The sequence below is a fragment of the Coregonus lavaretus genome, assembly GCF_964263955.1.
Source record: "Coregonus lavaretus genome assembly, chromosome: 40".
Classification (NCBI taxonomy): Eukaryota; Metazoa; Chordata; class Actinopteri; order Salmoniformes; family Salmonidae; genus Coregonus; species Coregonus lavaretus.
This window is the reverse complement of record NC_140027.1, coordinates 2,070,034-2,091,764: the sequence shown is the minus strand read 5'-3', so window position 1 is coordinate 2,091,764 and position 21,731 is coordinate 2,070,034. Positions and strand designations below refer to the sequence as shown.

The following is a 21,731-nucleotide window of genomic DNA, read 5'->3' as shown; positions in this document are numbered from 1 at the left end:
ACACACACACACACACACACACACACACACACACACACACAGAGAGTCTTAATAAACGCTGCCAGCGGTACCATTCATTCATCTAATTAAGTAAGACTAAGTAAGACTAAGTAATCAAGACCATGCATCCTGTTAATTGGTATAATTTATTTCATAATTTTTTCTTTTCAACTGAATGTGGGAGTTTTACTTGGTTGGAAGCGTATTTTAATGTCAGATCTGGTTGACATTAACAAGCATTTTAATGTGATGTGGGTGGTGTGTGTGCGTGACTTTGTGTGTGTGTGAGAGTGTGTGTATCTGTTAAAAATTCATGGTGTCTTTCCTTTAACACTCATCACCAGCACTGGTGTCAGATCCTATGATGTCATATGTTGACGCTACTCTGTCAAATAACTTCTTTCTCAATCACGAATTAAAATCTGATTCTCTCATTGTAAATTCCCCATCGCTCTGAACCTTCCCACAAAGGAGTACCCTCAGTTAATGCATGTACATGTAAACTCAGCAAAAAAGAAACGTCCTCTCACTGTCAATATTTGTATGAACATAACAAGATTCAACAACTGAGACATAAACTGAACAAGTTCCACAGACATGTGACTAACAGAAATGGAATAATGTGTCCCTGAACAAAGGGGGGGTCATAATCAAAAGTAACAGTCAGTATCTGGTGTGGCCACCAGCTGCATTAAGTACTGCAGTGCATCTCCTCCTCATGGATTGCACCAGATTTGCCAGTTCTTGCTGTGAGATGTTACCCCACTCGTCCACCAAGGCACCTGCAAGTTCACAGACATTTTGGGGGGGAATGGCCCTAGCCCTCACCCTCCGATCCAACAGGTCCCAGACGTGCTCAATGGGATTGAGATCCGGGCTTTTCGCTGGCCATGGCAGAACAGTGACATTCCTGTCTTGCAGGAAATCACGCACAGAACGAGCAGTATGGCTGGTGGCATTGTCATGCTGGAGGGTCATGTCAGGATGAGCCTGCAGGAAGGGTACCACATAACAACAAGCTCAGTCTGATGATGCTATGACACACCGCCCCAGACCATGACGGACCCTCCACCTCCAAATCGATCTCGCTCTATAGTTCAGGCCTCGGTGTAACGCTCATTCCTTCGACGATAAACGCGAATCCAACCATCACCCCTGGTGAGACAAAACCATGACTCGTCAGTGAAGAGCACTTTTTGCCAGTCCTGTCTGGTCCAGCGACGGTGGGTTTGTGCCCATAGGCGATGTTGTTGCCGGTGATGTCTGGTGAGGACCTGCCTTACAACAGGCCTACAAGCCATCAGTCCAGCCTCTCTCAGCCTATTGCGGACAGTCTGTGCACTGATGGAGGGATTGTGAGTTCCTGGTGTAATTCGGGCAGTTGTTGTTGCCATCCTGTACCTGTCCCGCAGGTGTGATGTTTGGATGTACCGTTCCTGTGCAGGTGTTGTTACACGTGGTCTGCCACTGCGAGGATGATCAGCTGTCCGTCCTGTCTCCCTGTAGCGCTGTCTTAGGCGTCTCACAGTACGGACATTGCAATTTATTGCCCTGGCCACATCTGCAGTCCTCATGCCTCCTTGCAGCATGCCTAAGGCACGTTCACACAGATGAGCAGGGACCCTGGACATCTTTCTTTTGGTGTTTTTCAGAGTCAGTAGAAAGGCCTCTTTAGTGTCCTAAGTTTTCATAACTGTGACCTTAATTGCCTACCGTCTGTAAGCTGTTAGTGTCTTAACGACTGTTCCACAGGTGCATTCTCATTAATTGTTTATGGTTAATTGAACAAGCATGGGAAACAGTGTTTAAACCCTTTACAATGAAGATCTGTGAAGTTATTTGGATTTTTACGAATTATCTTTGAAGGACAGGGTCCTGAAAAAGGGACGTTTCTTTTTTTGCTGAGTTTATATTACCATATAGCAGGTCAATAAGTGTCAATTCCATTTAGAGACTTACAGGGTTACTCAAATCATCATTTATTTTGCTATTAAAGTTCAGTGAGATGTATTGACTGTGTATTACTGTGTGTAAGGCAGTAATAAGTAATCATTGTAATTTACTAATGGTTTCTGTAAATATGCCGAACATCTCCCTGTATGACAGACTGTTTGAAGACAGAGAAATATTTTTTATATTAGATAACTGTAACATGCCCACTATTTTAGTTCTTCATCCAATCAGTTTGTGGTGAGATAGGACATCCTTGTCTTACCACTGATTATGCACCCGTCTGCATAGATTCTGTTGGCTCAGTCGTTGTTTACTTACGCAAAGATATGATCTTGTGTGTGATTGTTTATTACATTTACATTTTAGTCATTTAGCAGACGCTCTTATCCAGAGCGACTTTCAGTTAGTGAGTTCATACATTTTTCATACTGGCCCCCCATGGGAATCTAACCCACAACCCTGGCGTTGCAAGCACCATGCTCTACCAACTGAGCTACACGGGGCAATTCTCAACACACACCTGGCAGGTTAGGCAAACATTGATTGGAAACTGTAACGGCAGCAGCAGAATACCTAGCATGTTAAATACTTCAAGTTTTCTCTTCTTTCTCGAAAGAGCTTGGATTGGTCTGCATTACTTAAGTATTACCCCCTCTTTTTTTAACACATGACCAACTTGACTTATTTACTTGACGTATTAATTTTAGCTCCCAGTGGAGCAAAGAGCCTCAACAGTGTTTCTCCACTTGACCCTGTCTGCAGTAATACACTAAAGATATACAGACGTAATTCGATCACTCTTTTGTTGCTGAGAATTTTCCTGCGCCGCATGAAATGCAGATGAGCTCCTCGAATTACAGAAATTCACTGAAAACCCACACTAACACATGGTTGTATTAACAGTATTTCACATTTCATGTAGCCTACTTTTGGCCAGCTAATAGCCTAACCACTGATCATGCAAGAAAAATTGACTAAATGTTAAAATCCTGTTGATGCAGGATTATTTTGCTGTGACAATATAGGTCAAATTAAGATCCTACATTTGTATCAAAATATACTGTAAGGGGAACATTTGTGAGTGGAAAAATGACAGCATCAACAACTATCCAAAATCTACCCAAAGACACAAACATTGCTCACTGCAGAACTCAAACCCACCATCAACCCAGAGTCACTCATTTGATGAACACCAGGTTTTTCATGCTGTTTTAGCCTCATCACATGTTAGCCGCCACTACATAATCTAGGGCCTAGCGCTAAAATGGCGGATAGTATCCTTATAGCAATCATCCCATAGCATGCTGATGGGCCCTGAAGTCTGCTTGCTCCAGTTAGCTGCCTGCCTCTAGTCTAGCAACGGAAATCTGTCTCGTCTGTCTATTTCTGCACATCAATATGAAAAAAGAGCTGTGCCTGCCATCACCATCGAAAGCCGGTACAAAGAGATGGGAATGATTGGATTGAAGAATGGGAGTGAGGGATGAGAGTAAGGCTGGAAAGCTTGTTTGGGTATGCACAGAGACTGGATGTATACTGTATTTATATATAAAAGTCAGTAGGAGAACAAACTAGCTGTGGTTCTGGTTCTGATAATAATATAATAATAATATGCCATTTAGCAGACGCTTTTATCCAAAGCGACTTACAGTCATGCGTGCATACATTTTTTGTGTATGGGTGGTCCCGGGGATCGAACCCACTACCTTGGCGTTACAAGCGCCGTGCTCTACCAGCTGAGCTACAGAGGACCACTGATGAGTTGTCCGTTTTGTGTAAGTACTCAAATCAAATCAAATGTATTTACAAAGCCTTTTTTTACATCAGCAGATGTCACAAAGTGCTGTACAGAAACCCAGCCTAAAACCCCAAACAGCAAGCAATGCAGATGTAGAAGCACGGTGGCTAGGAAAAACTCCCTAGAAAGGCATCAACCTAGGAAGAAACCTAGAGAGGAACCAGGCTCTGAGGGGTGGCCAGTCCCCTTCTGTCTGTGCAGGGTGGGGGATTATAACAGTAGATGGCCATTAAGGCCTGATCTTTCTCCAAGATGTTAAAATGTTCATAGATGACCAACAGGGTCAAATAATAATCACAGTGGTTGTAGAGGTTGCAACAGCTCAGTACATCAGGAGTAAATGTCACTTTTTCATAGCCGGGCATTTAGAGGTTGAAATAGCAGGTGCGGTAGAGAGAGTTGAAAACAGCAGGTCTGGGACACGGTAGCAGGTCTGGTGAACAGGTCAGGGTTCCATAGCTGCAGGCAGAAGAGTTGAGGAGTCATCAGGCCAGGTAGTCCTGAGGCATGGTCCTAGGGCTCAGGTCCTCCGGGAGGGGAAGGAGAGAGGGAGAGAGAGAGAATTAGAGGGACCATACTTAAATTCACACAGGACACCGGATAAGACAGGAGAATAACACCAGATATAACAGACTGACCCTAGCCTTCCGGCACATAGCCTTCATTGCAGCATAGATACTGGAGGCTGAGTCCGGGGGGGGTCGGGAGACACTGTGGCCCCGTCCGACGATACCCCCGGACAGGACCAAATAATAGTGTTGAATAGTTTCGGTGTAACATTTATACTGAATCAATACAACCATTCCTGAGGAACCCAAAAATTGATAGATAGCAACCACTTTTTAAAAAGTAGTTTTTTTCTTTCAGATAGTGTTCCCATTTGCCATTCATCTCATTTGAAACCAAGACAAGTGGCTAGTTTGTAGTACAGTGGGATCCGTCTCATACATGGGTAACAAATACCTCCTGTGACCTCGCCAAGTCAATACATCCACTTATTACTAATTCCATCTGGTAAATATGGTGGACAGTCCAATTGGTGAGGTAAGCTAAGTGCTGAATTGGCAGAATTTGGAATGCTGGAAATGAATTGTAATGAATGGATCAGGCTTGTTTTCTTCATTTCAGGTATTCTCCCACATCCCTTTGCTAATAATAACCATATATAGGATACACAAAATTAATTACATCTAAGTGAACTTTGCGTAGCTGTATAGTACAATATTGTGCAATAAAGCTGCTGTCCACATTTCTGTAATCATAAAACACTTTTCAAATGCGAATTCCCTCTGTGTTCTTCAGATTTATAATGAATTTCATCGGGGGCCCACAAATCAAATCAGCTGCTGACCTTTTTGCAGTTAGCATAGATTTGAGATTGAAGATTTAATCATCAGGTAACAACTGTCTAGGGAGAGGGAGTTTAATTTCACAAAGTCAGTGTCAAAAAGGACAACTTCATGAAGGGATGGTTTCAAGTTTATGGATTTAAATGCAGCAGTTTAGAATGGTGTCAGTATATACTGAACAACAGTCTGTTTTTAGAGTTTATTCATTAGTATGCTCAATGTCTTCCACTGACACTTTGCTCCACAGACTGGGCTGAACTTTTGTCCCTGAAAAGTAAGCAGAATGTCCCTATCTGCTAACCACGAGTCAACTTGTACTCTGCATTCTACAGTGCAGCTTATTTTAGCGGTGCCTTTCAAACAGGGCTTTTCTCCCCTGCATTACAAGAACGTGTGGAACGATCTGCAACAAAAAGGTCAGCTTCCCTTGGCTTTATATGGATCCTGCCTGAGCCTTTGTCGATAAGTCAATAGATAAAAACTTAAAACCAGTTATGCGTCTGTCAATTGTTAATTCCCCTTTCCATAATCTCCCTGCTATCCCTAAGGACCCATTCGCTCTCCTCCATTTTAGCTGACCAAGAAGAATCCTGTTCCTTTTTTCCTTTCTCGGGCCTGTAGAGGTGGGTGGATCTGTGTGTGCTGCCGTTGTATATGTGAAGTCACAATAAGCAATAAATAGGCAAGAGGATAAGGGGAGTGGAGGTTTATGTCCTACCAATAATCCCCAGGGTTTATTGCTTTCAGTTGTCTCGTCACGTTGGAGTTCCTTGTATACAGTAGCCTCCTTTCTCCATGAGAGATTGAACAACTCCAACAACTCCCATCCCAGTGGCCTGGCCTAATAATTTATGCATTAACTTGGACGCGATCCAGTCTCAAATTTCCAAAATGCAGCCAGTCATCAGCTCTCCAAGCCCAAATAATTATTCTAAGTAATTGGATATAGTGTCAAGAACGCCATTAAAAACAGTAAAGGGGGCTGGCGGACGTGGGTCAACCAATCAATCACTCCCGATCCCTAACCAATAGGGGCCTCCCGCCTGTTCGTTACACACAACAACTCATTATCCTAAAGATTTTAAATAGCCGTATGGTTCCTCCTGGACTTGCCCAGGCATGTCCCTCTATAGTAAACAAACACACCACGGCTCACTAACCCCACTATATATATGATATACTGAGACATCTATGCAAAGGTCAACGCTAAAGGTGTCGCGGCAATTCCGAGTTTAGAGTACTACCGTTCGTGGTGTGGAATGCGCCCCCATATGATGATATACCCTAAGTAATCAAGGAGGTGAGAGAGGCCTATACATTTAATTTGAATGGAGTTTACATTACAGTGAAGGTGAGGCTATTTAAGCGCTGTGTTGAAAGGAGAGGCCTTGGGGAGACGGACATTGATCATGTTTACATCATGTCCCCTGCATTAAACCCTAGTTAATGACACCGTTCAGATCAATGAATCTGATTGCACCCCCGTAAATGGATTCGGTGGATGGTAGCCAATGAGATCGTCTCCAGATGACACTTTAGAAATTGGCGCCATTGACTCAACGACTCGTTGTGTTTTCTGCCTTGCTGCCTACAGTGTTGGTCTCGTCTGGTCCTATCAATCTTTTGGTGTTATTTGTCCTAGTATGGCGGCTTCCCTTCTGTCCCTTTGTGTGTGTGTGTGTGTGTGTCTGTATGTGGCCTCCTCAGCCAAGGCTGGCACTAACGGTCTGGCCTTGAATGATTTCCTGTGTGGGCTGGGTTGAAATCTTGGTCAGATCTGACATCATGGGGAGATTGATAAAACTCCATTGAACGATGATTGAAACCAGAGTTCGGTCTTTCTTCTCCTTCCTCTTATCTTGTTTTTATTCTTTCTGCTTTATACAGGACACAATGAATATTTAGAATACTGCTATATCTCTAACATTGATGACATTGTTGACTATTCTGAATAATGCTATATCTCTAACATTGATGACATTGTTGACTATTCTGAATAATGCTATAACTCTAACATTGATGACATTGTTGACTATTCTGAATAATGCTATATCTCTAACAATGATGACATTGTTGACTATTCTGAATAATGCTATATCTCTAACATTGATGACATTGTTGACTAATGTGAATTATGCTATATCTCTAACGTTGATGACATTGTTGACTATTCACAATAATGCTATATCTCTAACAATGATGACATTGTTGACTATTCAGAATAATGCTATATCTCTAACAATGATGACATTGTTGACTATTCTGAATAATGCTATATCTCTAACATTGATGACATTGTTGACTATTCAGAATAATGCTATATCTCTAACAATGATGACATTGTTGACTATTCTGAATAATGCTATATCTCTAACAATGATGGCACTGTTGACTATTCTGAATAATGCTATATCTCTAACAATGATGGCACTGTTGACTATTCTGAATGCCATATATTTTCTTACTGTAGCTTATACAACACTCTCTTGTGCTGAAATTGAGTGTGCCTATTGATGTGCAGCGAGCGTCGCCTAGTTCTATTACCAGAGTATGAAGCTCAGCAACAATTGCTCCTGTATTGATACAGCTGTCTATGTACACGTTAGAATACGGCTTATTCCAACCCCCAGGGGATTCGTTTTATCATCTCATTACAGTGACGTGCGAGACAAGGTTAAGACCCCCGTTGATTGCAATTCTCATTCCTCCGTGTTCTCGTGTTAACGGCTTTCTCTTTAGCCACTGCGTCAAACTCTCCAACTTGAAAAGCTTGTTTCTCGTTTGTATCGTATTTATCCATCAACATAATACCTACTTTGGTTTGTCTTTTTCCCAACGTTTTTTCTTTGACGCAAATTAAGCACATGAATAATGTTGAGGCGCCTCACACGATGGTTTGATACATAACAAAGCCGAACAACAACAAAAAGGGGGTCAGTGTCATGGCGGTGGTGAGTGTTGGTGGTGATTGCAACACCAGCAGTAGGTGGGTGGGCTGTGACGATTCCCATGGAGGGAAGTGTTGGTTTAGACTGTGGAGCTGTACTGCTAATCACCTTTAATCACATGCAAATGCTGGGAATCAGGAGTCTTTGATTCTGAATAATGGGAACAAAGAGAGAGATTGACAGAGAAGAGCTTGTTAGCTACTACCACCATCTCATCTCTCCCCCCCCTCTCTCTCTCTCTCCCTCTTCCTCCTTCACTCTCTCTCCCTCTTCCTTCTTCTCTCTCCCTCTCCCTATTCCTCCTTCTTGCTCTCCCTCGCTCTCTTTCGCTCTCTCTCTGGCAGCAAAGCCTGAAGGGACTTTTTATCTGCCTTCGGCTCCTACTTATCAAACTACCCAGCCCCAAACTGGAGGCAAATTAAGCAATATCAATGAGACAAAAAGTGAGATTATTTTGCCTCAGATGGAGAGAGAGTGAGAAGAAAGAGAGGGAGAGGGAGAGAGTGCCTTTGCCAGATAGATAGATAGATAGATAGATAGATAGATAGATAGATAGATAGATAGATAGATAGATAGATAGATAGATAGATAGATAGATAGATAGATAGATAGATAGATAGATAGATAGATAGATAGATAGATAGATAGATAGATAGATAGATAGATGTAGCTTTGTAAATTCCTTTGGTCTTATTATCCCATTAGTGAGCTGATGCTTCTTCTGAGGATGAATATCTAAATAATTAATCTGCGATGAGCAAGAATCTTTTTAGCTTTATTTATCACGCTCCATCTGTCTGGTAGTGTAGCGACTGTAGTTAATAATCTCATGTAGGTTGTGTTGTTAACACATGGGGGAAAAACAGCCGCTAGAGTAGCCTCTTGGGCCTCTGTAGTCTAGTACTGAAATCCAAGTCAACCACAGCATTTTACTCATAGACTCGGTTTCACATCCAGTCTCAACTTTGAGTATGTCTGTGTTGTGTAGTGCTTTCATATCCAAACCTTTCTGTCACCGCTAACATAAAACTTGATTTTCAACACATTGAAAATCATATACCCACAGACTTCTCATTTCCATTCAATACCACTAGAAACTTTGAGTATGTCTGTGAGTTTCGTAGTGCTTTCATATTCACACCTTTCTGTCACCGCTAACATAAAACTTGATTTTCCACATTGACAGTTCAAGGTCTTATGTGTTATTGCAATATTCCCCGGGGATATGTGAACGGGTTCATTGGATTAACATTCATATATTCCGTTTTATTTGTCAAATGATCAGGGTTGAGCAACCACATTCCTCTCTCGCGGCACGGAAGTGATGTACTATATTTAACCAGTGGGTGGATTGTAACCTACTTTGGAAGTTAAAACTCAATTGTTGTAGCTCCGGCTTTTCATTCTACGCAGGCAGGAACCCTTACCTACTTGGGATAATGTGAATAGTCCCGTTATCTTTTGTCTAGAGCGAGAGTGTCCATGAATTAAATTTCAATAATTGTGTCAAGTGTTATCTTCCCCTCATGGTAAAGTACTAAACAGTGATTTATTACCCGAATCAACATTGTTTTCAAACACATCATTCATTTGAGGACCAACATGCGCACATTCAATGCACACACACACACACGCTCATTCGCACACACACGCACATTTGCACTCACACACACGCATGCAAACACACACTCACTCAAACCCCAAAAACAATAGGTTTTGAACAATCTCTACAGTCTAATGCATAATTCATGGCAGTATATATAAGTGAATTCAACAGTGTTCAGTTTAAATTAAGTTGGGGAACCTAGTAGCTCGTACATCTAGACACACACACACGCACGCACGCACACACACACACACACACACACACACACACACATACACACACACACACACACACACACACACACACACACACACACACACACACACACACACACACACACACACACGCACACACACACACACACACACACACAGTAGCTCCATGTCTTCCCCTTTAACAGTGATCACGCTGTGAAGAAAGTGAATCCTGCCATCTAATCAGGTCATTAGTATTGTAGGTGGCAGAGACAAACTACAGCAATGATAATCTTTATTTGCACTTTGGATGTGTGTTAGTAACTTCAGTCTTCTTCCCACCATGGTGTCTTGTGTTTATCTGTTCTGCTGCTGATAGGGCCGAGCACCTACAAGCATGGCAGATAACTACTAAGTACCTCAGTACAATATAACATCTTATTAACATAGTATCCAACCTGGAATATACATATCAACATAAGGTATCCAGCCGTGGATAGAGATATTATGAATACAGTGTGACAGATCTTGACTAAAACCCTGGGGGTATGTCAACAAGTTGGTTTACAACACTGAACATGTTGGTCTTAAAGTATACAGAAAACGATATCTCTGTGGTTTCTGGGTAATATTGTCCGAAAAAATGTATATATATATATATATACAGTAGAAGTCGGAAGTTTACATACACCTTAGCCAAAAACACTTAAACTCCGTTTTTCACAAAATGGCTTAAGGACAACAAAGTCAAGGTGGCTTAAGGACAACAAAGTCAAGGCTCCTGAGTGGCGCAGTGGTCTAAGGCACTGCATCGCAGTGCTAACTGTGCCACTAGAGATCCTGGTTCGAATCCAGGCTCTGTCGCAGCCGGCCGCGACCGGGAGACTCATGGGCGGCGCACAATTGGCCCAGCGTCGTCCAGGGTAGGGGAGGGAATGGCCGGCAGGGATGTAGCTCAGTTGATAGAGCATGGCGTTTGCAACGCCAGGGTTGTGGGTTCGATTCCCATGGGGGGCCAGTAAAAAAAAAAAAAATGTATTCACTAACTGTAAGTCGCTCTGGATTAGAGCGTCTGCTAAATGACTAAAATGTAAATGTAAATGTATTGGAGTGGCCATCACAAAGCCCTGACCTCAATCCTATAGAAAATGTGTGGGTAGAACTGAAAAAGCGTGTGCAAGCAAGGAGGCCTACAAACCTGACTCAGTTACCCCAGCTCTGTCAGGAGGAATGGGACAAAATTCACCCAACTTATTGTGGGAAGCTTGTGGGAGACTACCTGAAATGTTTGACCCAAGTTAAACAATTTAAAAGCAATGCTACCAAATACAAATTGAGTGTATGTAAACTTCTGACCCACTGGGAATGTGATGAAAGAAATAAAAGCTGAAATAAATCATTCTCTCTACTATTATTCTGACATTTCACATTCTAGGATTAAATGTCAGGAATTGTGAAAAACTAAGTTTAAGTGTGTTTGGCTAAGGTGTATGTAAACTTCCGACTTCAACTGTGTATATATATATATATAAACAGAAGACTAACTAATTAGGCTCCAGAAATAGGGAACACAACCCAGAACATTACTATGCATGTTTGGTATTTATACTATCATTTCCTTCCCTGGGACATTGCATCTCAAATGACAAGTTTTCATCAGTTTTGATCCTCAATGGAGACAGATTTTTAGGGGGGATATCGAAGAGTTTGACAGATTACTTGAAAATCCAGGTTTCGCAGCTACATTTTACTTTCATATCTGGGATAGGCATGGATTGTGAAATATTTCCAAAATATGAAACGACAACAGCTAATCCTACAGAGAGAAGGCATGTTGTCACGATGATCCCTCTGGAGTTTGACAGATTCAGGTTTTTGAACATCTAGGAAGATGAATCATGTTTAGATATGATATTTATATATTTGACTAACTTGTTTTTTCTCAGAATATCATAGATATGTAGTGTGCAGAGGTGTAGTAGCTTGCAATGCATTCCTTATAGATTAAAAACACAGAGAAGCATTGGGCGCGAGCGGTGTTCACTACACGGTTACGAAAACACTCAAGACTCTAGAGTGCATCCACCTACTACAGTATCTGAATATCTGAGACGATTCCTACAACATTAACTAGAGTGAGGATTACTGAATTGTACTTTAACATGCAGTCAGAAGAAAACATGACTAAACTCTCTCTCGTGATTACAATTTAGTGAAAGAAATACAGAAGAAAAATGGAATGACAGAAAAAAACAAATAGTTTATATGAATGCCCTGAAGTGTGTGCTTAAAATCTCTCATTTCTGGGAGTTCCACAGTCAGACAAAGCCGTGGCTAGGATCCCTGTGTTTTCTATGTGTTTACAGTTCTGGGCTCTCTGTGCCATAGGAGATTGTAATTGTTATTTGTATATGCGTGTTTTGGGATTTCGATCCTTCTTCATCTTTTGTTTTCTCCCCCTGTCAAGGACAATCACCAGACAGCGGGAAACACAACAAGCCGTTTTCTGGCAGCATAGGCACTCAGTGTGTGTGTGTGTTTCTGTCTCTCTCTCTCTGTGTGTGTGTAGTTGTGTGTGAAAGATAATCTCTAAGCACTTAAGTCTTTGCAGAGACACAGCTGTTATTGATCCGCACCCTGAGCTCAAACCTCTCTTTGCATTTCTAATACCCCCTAATATTCAGCAAACCAGAGACTTAGCCTAACATTTGCAAACTCCCTCAAATTGACCCTCCATGCACTTTGAAAGTTTTACCTATTCGAAAGGGGACACTTATCTTAATACAAACCTCACCAGGCATACCACCTCAAACATTTTCTGAAGCTTAATGACTAACTTCTATGTGGGGTTTTCAGCATAATGCATCAATAACAGAGCTGCCGCCTCAACCTGCCACAGCCACATAAACCCAAACACCTCACAAGCTAATGAAAGTAAAACAGATGGAGAACATCTTCTCTCCCTCACACAACTCCTAACCACTTCTGATAGAATCTTCTTCTTCTTCTTCTTCTTCTTCTTCTTCTTCTTCTTCTTCTTCTTCTTCTTCTTCTTCTTCTTCTTCTTCTTCTTCTTCTCTCCCTCACACAACTCTCTCCCCTTCGATAGACCTTCCCAAATATCTTCATTTCTAAAAGTCTGTCTTTTCCTTCTATTGCTCCGCAAGGTAATATTTACAGTAGGAGTCTACCCACGAGCCTAATTGGCAAGCTTGGTAATGTAGCATATGCACTTTCCAGCGGGGAGACCATCTGACACGGACGCACGCTGATGGCCACCCACATTAGGCTGCATATGTGGCAGACAGAAGGGTCCGTATGCACACTGTCCTTCAGCTAATGATGCCAGCTACACAGCCAGCCCCACCTGGCCTGCTCCGTTTTTACAGCTCTGCTTACTTTGCTTTTAAAGGACTTTATCTGTCCAGGTTGTTGGTTGTTTGAGCGAGGGCGAGGTGATAGAGAACCTGGCCCTAGTACACAGAAACAGGTGGACGGGAGGCATAGGCATGGAATATAGAGATACATTGGTACAAGGGCAAGGAATACGGAGATACATTGGTACAAGGGCATGGAATATAGAGATACATTGGTACAAGGGCAAGGAACACAGAGATACATTGGTACAAGGGCATGGGATACAGATATACATTGGTACAAGGGCATGGGATACAGAGATACATTGGTACAAGGGCATGGGATACAGAGATACATTGGTACAAGGGCATGGGATACAGAGATACATTGGTACAAGGGCATGGGATACAGAGATACATTGGTACAAGGGCATGGGATACAGAGATACATTGGTACAAGGGCATGGAATACAGAGATACATTGGTACAAGGGCATGGAATACAGAGATACATTGGTACAAGGGCATGGAATATAGAGTTACATTGGTACAAGGGCATGGAATATAGAGATACATTTGTACAAGGGCATGGAATACAGAGATACATTGGTACAAGGGCATGTGATACAGAGATACATTGGTACAAGGGCATGGAATACAGAGATACATTGGTACAAGGGCACCTGCTCTGGCACACATATCACATACAGACATAGAAAAACAGAATTTAGAGGTTTGGTAGAATTTCGGAGAGAGAGAGGAGATAGAGGGAGAGAGAAGGAGAGAGAGAGAAGTCTTAAGGAGGTGGTTGTGTGTGGGTGCGTGCGTGCGTGCATGGCTGTGTGTGTGTGTTCCTGTGTGTGTGTGTGTGTGTGTGTACGCGCCTGTGTGTGAATTCCCCCTCTAGCTGGCCAGCAAAATGGACTGGGTCATTAGCATGCATTGGTCTCATCTGCACATGTAAGGTTATTCATCCCCTGGGGTAATTCTCTCCTCACCGGAGTATCTACCGCTCAGACGCTTAGAGGAGATGCCGGGCTACATTGTGAACAAGCTTTTAATTTAAAGGAGTTTTGTGTTGATGGTTTCTTCCCTCTAACCTAAACTCCTCCACAGGTCGACCCAAAGCAGCCGTGTGTGTGTGTGTGTGTGAGAAAGTGTGCGTGCGTTGGTTCGGTGCGTTCCGAGGCCGCAGATGTTGCCTCATACATAATACAGGGTGATCAAAGGGACCTTCCTCACAATGTAATTCCCCGCTACCGAGGTGCATCTGTTCTGGCGTTGTAACGCACTCGCAGGGCCCCCACGCTGGCGGAACTCACTTCACAAAGTCCCACAAGTCCCACGGTGACTCCTCCTCCGCCACGCCTGCCTCCATAACATGCAGCGGGAGGTAGACTCAAAGGTATCCGGGGGACAGGGAAACAGTTGGATGTTGCCATGACACAGCGTGCAGCCAAGCAACATTGTATAGCTGGTCTTGGAGACGGCATGTACAAATTGTTTATAGGCTCTGGTTGTTTGTTTTTGCTGTACACTATGGGCTTGGACGATATTCCACAGAAATAATTTTTTTCCCTGAATATGCATACAGCGCAGTTCCCCAAAGTTCCTCTTAGAAGTTTCAGACCAGCTAAGGGTGTTTGGAGGGGAAAAAATCAGCTATGTACATGATGCTAAGGTCACCTGGATGACATGAGGCTAATATAGATAGACACAACAATGCTGCTGGATCTGTTCGACTTGTCCATGTTGTTACTGACCTCTGTGTTGTATGACATCCACACGCATTTGAACAATCACGAAACTGTCAAACCCATGACATCATACTCCAGGCGATTCCACACAGTTAGCAACATGCTAACAGACAACAAACATTGCGTGGAATGTCAGGGGTCTGTAGTAGCATGTCAAAGTAGACTGGCAAACTACAGGTGTGCTCGGTGAATAGCTCCACCGCCACAAATTGCAATGATTTCAAATATACCTCTAGTCATAAAGTAAATAGATTGAGAGTGCTTCTGGAGTTCCGTGCTTCTGGAGTTCCGTGCTTCTGGAGTTCCGTGCTTCTGGAGTTCCGTGCTTCTGGAGATCCGTGCTTCTGGAGTTCCGTGCTTCTGGAGTTCTTATTCTGCTTCTAGCGGAATGCAATTTATCTGTCTTTTCATTTTCCCTGAAGACTTGGATTGACCCAGATTTTCCTTCTAAACCCCAGGGTGTGACAGTTATAAAGAATATTTACAGTGCTGCGTTTACATTGAATAGGATATTATTAAATAATGAGCACTAAATAATTAGTCATCACATTCGTCTGATGTGTCTTTCAGTTCCTTTCACTGACAGTTCAGCTGAGCTTGCTAGTCAATTGTCAGATCCCCTGAACAAGCTTGGAGGAGGACACATTCTTATAATGTATTCTCTATCAGGTAGACAGTGAGTTTCCCAAAGACAGAACTATGCCTTTCATGTGCGGCTACAGAGGCTACATATCCAACATTTAATAGCTTCCTTTTTCTGTCGCTCCTGTTTTCTGTTTTGTAAGGATGTGATAGGTGATTTAGAAAGTATGGAACAAGCATATTGTATTACACAAGTGATCATGAAATAAAGGGACACCATTTGAACATTGGAAAGGGGGATACCTAGTCAGTTGTACAACTGAATGCATTCAACTGAAATGTGTCTTCCGCATTTAACCCAACCCCCCTAATCAACATCCACGTCATTGGCGCCCGGGGAACAGTGGGTTAACTGCCTTGTTCAGGGGCAGAACGAAATATTTTGACCTTGTCAGCTCGGGGATTCGATCCAGCAACCTTCCGGGGATGTTACAGGCCAAATTGTTGATGACCTGTGGCTTGTAACTCCAATAACATATAATTTCCTTGGATTTCACATACTATAGAAGAAAACACGATCTCCTTGACTGCTGACAATGTAATTCAGGATGAATCAATGAAATGCTATGTGAAATGTGATTACGCCTATGTTTAAGATTAATTGTGTGTTGAAACGTGCATTTATTTATCACTGAAACGTTTATTTATTGTAGGCTGTTTATTAAAGTGTATTAATAAGGATTTCTCTTATGTCTTGCAGGTGATTCTCATGCTGACCAAGCTGTTTGACTTCAACCTGAACAGTGTCACAGAGAGCTCATTGTGGAGGTAAGCACGTCATACTTTGTCATTGCAAGTCTTCTGTGTACATTTCTGTGTAAAGTCTTCTGTGACTGCCTGCATATCTGATTTTAGCAGCAACAAGGTTGTGTTTTGAGTTCTGTCTCCTTTGTATACCACAAACACAAAAAATACATAGGTGCATCGCCATAAGAGGTTGACAAATCTAAGACTTACACGACATCTCCTTGAATATTAAAACGGTAAACTTGCCCTCTCCTCATTGAGGAGATTTTTCGCCCGAAAAACGTGCACCCGTCGCCAGAACCTTCCAGCCGACCGACCAGATGTTTAATTCAGCCCAAAGCAAACAGGCATTAGTGTGAATATGAGTCACAGTTACTCACAGACAGCCAATGTCCTCTCCAGTGTTATCCAAATGCACTTACTTTGGCTGGCCTTGAGTGCAGCTCAAGTGAGTCTCGTTGCACTTTCAGCTCAAGGGGCTTGTCTGCATTACCGAAAACTGAATTCATACATAATCCTCTCCCTTGGCTATAGTTGTAATATCTTGTATTTGTAGGTCTACAGGTTGCGTTCTTTCTACCTTGAGATTCGGTGCCCAATAGGTTATGTATACAGTGTGACATTCTGTGATTCTGTTCAGAGTGACGCACAAGTATGTTTGAGACTTTGCTGAAAATAGAAAGTGTTTGACTGTCCATTTGAAACCCCACAGTTAGAGTATTTTAGTTGTTTTTCTATAGACTCCTTTCAGCGGAACAGATTTTATGACGTCTCGGCTTATTTTACCCTGATCTTTCATAAAAAGAGAGACAAATTGAATGCTCTTATGTTTGTTCCACTTGGCGATCATTAAAGTAGATTGAATGCGGTTTTGGCATTTAAGAGACTTCGGAACAGTAGGCCTGTCAAATCTGTAAAAATCCCAGCGGTGCGGGTCTGTTGGAACATAGCGGCCCTCATATGAGAAAGAGGAAAACAGAAAATGGACCTCAGGACTTTCCAGTGAACTCAGCGGCCTTGCTCACAACAGACCCATTGGTCACCCCAAGGCCTATCTCCCAAACACAGCAGTGGTAAATGTAGTGTTATATGACTGTCTCCACTTAAATCCTAACCACTAGCCTTTAGTGGCTTAAGTCGTGGATGGCTCAAACGTGAACGGCGTGATACCACATTACCCTGTTAATGGTGCTCTTAACATCGACTGTTCCCTCACTTCATTATGAGAGAGAGAGAGAGAGAGCGAGAGAGAGAGAGAGAGAGAGAGAGAGAGAGAGAGAGAGAGAGAGAGAGAGAGAGAGAGAGAGAGAGAGAGAGAGAGAGAGAGAGAGAGAGAGAGAGAGAGAGAGAGAGAGAGAGAGAGAGAGAGAGAGAGAGAGAGAGAGAGAGAGAGAGAGAGTGTTTCGGTTTCCTGGTTGGAAGGCAGCCGTCAAACCTGGGGCAGAAATGGGAGGGAGGTACAAGCCCAACCTGCTGCTCTCAAAGTGGAGTGGCGAGAGAGAAATACTATCGGAGTGCGCCAAGGCATTCATAAATTAATTTGGAATACTCAGCAAAGCTGCCATCCGTTGGACGTTTCAAGCTGTTTATTGTTTATGTTGCACCTCGCTAATGCGATTAGCGACCTCTCGCTAACCAACTCCAGATACCCCCCACTCATTGATTAATCAAACTCCAATAGGGAAGACAACAGGGCTTCGGGCTGCTGCTGTTATCGTACAGTAGATAAATGGGGGGGGAAATCTAATTGGGCGTGTATTGGGGGTACTCTAAGTCTCCACCCAAAATGAAGTTGTTGTCCTTGAAAAGAACCCAACAAGGCAGTATCACATTAGTCCGATATGAATAAAGGAGCTTGAAATTGAACCCTCAAATAGAGTAGCTAGGTATATGATGTGAGGAGTAGCTAGGTATATGATGTGAGGAGTAGCTAGGTATATGATGTGGGGAGTAGCTAGGTATATGATGTGAGGAGTAGCTAGGTATGTGGAATAACTCAATCACCTGTAACACAATACACAATCCCCAGTGATCCAATTTCACAGTGAACCAGATTACCTTTATCAGACTCACTTTACATTTTTATTCATTTAGCAGATGCTCTTATCCAGAGCGACGTACAGGAGCAATTAAGGCTAAGTGCCTTGCTCAAGGGCACATCGGCATATTTTTCACCTAGTCGGCTCGGGGATTCTTAACCGATTTTAAACCGCTAGGCTACCTGCCACCCTGTTATTCTTGTCTCTATATAATGTTTCATTAAATCGACAATGTTCCATCCAACACATGAACAATCCAGAGAATTGGCTGGCCGAAACCAGAGGCCATATGGAGAAGATAAAAGCAGAGGGGTAGAGGCTTTATTGGTTTTATTGGTTCATGTCGAGAGTTGCTGCACCAGTAAAAGTAAGTCATTGGGCCTTAAATCACAGCAGCTGTATGATGGGGTTCTATGAGGAGCAGATCTATAGCCAGATGATGTCATTGTACCGTGGTCCAAAGTGTCGATGGATCCACCCGTTGATAGATGTTACTGCCGGTATTCAGGAGTTCACCGAGAAACGCCCATATTTAATCGCCATGGAAACCATCCCATAATAAATCTGAAAAGGGGAAAATGAAAGAAAAGGAAAAACAGAAAGTCACCTGGCTGGTGTCACGCGGCTGGGCTATTTTTGTGTTTCTGTGTGTTGTTTGTCAACTTCACTACAAAAAAACTACTTAAAAATTGTAACGCTTCCATTTCAATTGAGTTTCCAAAATCAGGATTTAATAGTTCTTATCACCACAGGATGAATGAAAACCCTGTATCGAAGTCAGTGATTACTTTGTTTGAAGTAGTAACAAGCATTGTAGGGTGAAGCATGCATGGTGTATTTTTGAAGCTTTGCCTGCTTTGTGTGTGTGTGTGTGTGTGTGTATGTGTGTGTTTGTGTGGGTGTTTTAGCTGAACATGAAATAGCTCCTTGATTGAGCCTCGCTTCTCTCTAAATAAAATGGACTTGGCAGCGGAGATAAATTGTTCAAACCTTGAGATGTTCTGGAATGTCACATCTCAGACGGAACACACATTTCACATTAGCACTCTGACCATCGCTTAAATATTTCAGCACAATCCCCTCTCATCCACCGTTAGCTTTGACTCAACTGTTGGGATTCATATTGGGTTAGTAGTTTTATGCAGACAGATATGGTGATACTTTGAAACAACAAAGCTACCTAGACATGACCTCCAAAAAACTTCACACATTATTTTGCCTTTTCAGTATTCTTTCCAAAATCCACTCAAACATTGCTGTTACTTCCTTTAAAACGGGAAGCTTTGTGTGAATGACAATGCAGGAGGCCAAGTGAAAACTTTACACAAAGCTAGTCTAACTCCTGGTTCAATGGCTTCATCTTTGACCAGCTATTGAACTTGAGACTATGCAGTCAGTCTTTCAGCTTTATGTGAAGTTTCACACTTCGTTGTGCCCTTTTCTCCTAAAAGATTGGACTGAAGGAGTAAGGGACATGATTTGACTTCAAAAATATTGTCCTGGACCATAACAGAGCAACTATTCCAGAACAATTGCTATTGATCCTGATGATGTTTTGAATTATGTGCCTTTTTAAAAGAAGAGATGGGCATTGTTCAGATAGTTGGAGACATACTGTATTTCAATGAATTTTGAAGTAGTTTGTTTAGACAGCCACATATGGCAGAATGTGAGACATGGAATTTGCCAATTTGGAGGTTGGACATCTGTTTCAAACTGGTAGGAGAGAAAACGATTTAGATGTCAACAAGTGTCACAAAAAAGTAGTATTCTACTGAGCTAACAAGTGGCTAACAAGCACATGCTTTACTGTGGAACTATTTAACTGACATTAAAATGGACAGTCATGCAGATGTATGATGTTATTTAGACCAGTTTTCTCACAGCAGGAAAATAATCCTGCAGCAACAGAATATACATTTTTGTAACGGTTGATACATTTTTAGTTAGGGCAAATGAAGTCTGACATTTTAAAGTGGAAATTACAAACTTTAGAAGCCTTTTTAAACCTCGAATACACTTCAAGTTTGCATTTCCTGCAACAACATGGTGATCAAATGAAGATCCTACATCTGTATGATTAATATGAAAATCAAAGATGAAAATTGTTAACTATGCCAACTATGTGCACAGCCCCCTATTCTAACTATACTTTACATGTACTGGTATTTGGTGCTTAGGCTTATACAAAACATAAAGGTCAAACTTCACACTTGAACCACTACAGCCTGGCTAGGTAATGGTTGTTTATCCCTTGTAATCGGAGTGTGTCGTCGTCGAACAGCGAACCACAAGGAGGTGGGACTTAATTGTGCATGCTTTTTTCTCCTGGGGATTTTTTAATTACAACAAGTAATTAATCAAGTCCTCATCAAACACTCTGATTAAATTCCAGGTCAACCGACTACGGAACCACTTACCAGAAGCTCAATGAGAAAGTGGGGGCGAAAACAATTCTCAGCTACTTGTACGTCAGTCCCAACAACAAGAGAAAGGTAAGGTGTTTTTAAGTGTTTTGAGGTGTTTTAAGTATTATTATTTTGTCTTATCTCATAGTTAACATTCTAGTTTGCCGTCTGCTTTCTAAATTGTTTTCCGTCTGCTTTCTAAATGCCTCTCTGTGTGGGGTGTTTCTTAAACTGTAAATGCTGACAAATGTCCTAACTCACAGTCCACTTGACTCAAATTTGAACAATCTGTCAGTATAACTTCTAAGTCATTTTGGACTAGAAAAGTGAATCTACTCATTGTGGTTCAGTTAGATACACTTATGAAGGCATGGCAATGGACTTGCAATGCTGATGTCAACCGCCAATATATAACGAACATACATTTTTGAAGTTTGTACTGCCATGTCTGTTTGGTACCTCTGTCGTCTTCAACAATATCAGACACATCCATTAAACCGTGCTAATCTCCACCCAGAGAGTTAGCAGTGCTCTTCTAAGAAAATACTCCAAATCGTTAATATTAATACCGACCCTATAATTTCTCTCTCTTTCCAGAACTAATGAATTATAGACCAGACAAAGAAAAAAAGGAAGAAGAAGGGTTTAATAAATTCCAGTGTTTTAATCAAAGGATAGACAAGATCTTCATATTTGCGACCGTTCGCTCACAAACCCCCTGCACCCCCACCCCCATCCAACCCCTTCTCCCACAACCCTCAAGAGAAGCCATCCTGACAATTCTAATCATTAGTCCCATCTCCCTTCACCCTTCCTTTCTCCCATTCCTCCCTTTTAACATGACTGTAATCAGAACAGGTCATTTTCTCCTAGTTCATTCTTGTCTAATAATGAAGATATTTTGTACACTCAGTGAATGTCTCTCTAAACAAAAC

The 21,731-nt window shown here is 42.1% G+C and overlaps 1 protein-coding gene across 1 annotated transcript in view; it reads left to right on the top strand.

The window, feature by feature from the left end:
* The window catches only part of LOC311113790 (VPS10 domain-containing receptor SorCS1-like), a gene marked incomplete at both ends in the record, with an annotated part of 151,844 nt that overhangs the window by 55,945 nt on the left and 74,168 nt on the right, over positions 1-21,731 (top strand). Inside the window, 2 exons of the mRNA XM_084157101.1 lie at positions 16,303-16,370; positions 20,784-20,883. Coding sequence (XP_084013227.1) covers positions 16,303-16,370; positions 20,784-20,883 — 168 coding nt within the window. The remainder of the gene's footprint in view (positions 1-16,302; positions 16,371-20,783; positions 20,884-21,731) is intronic.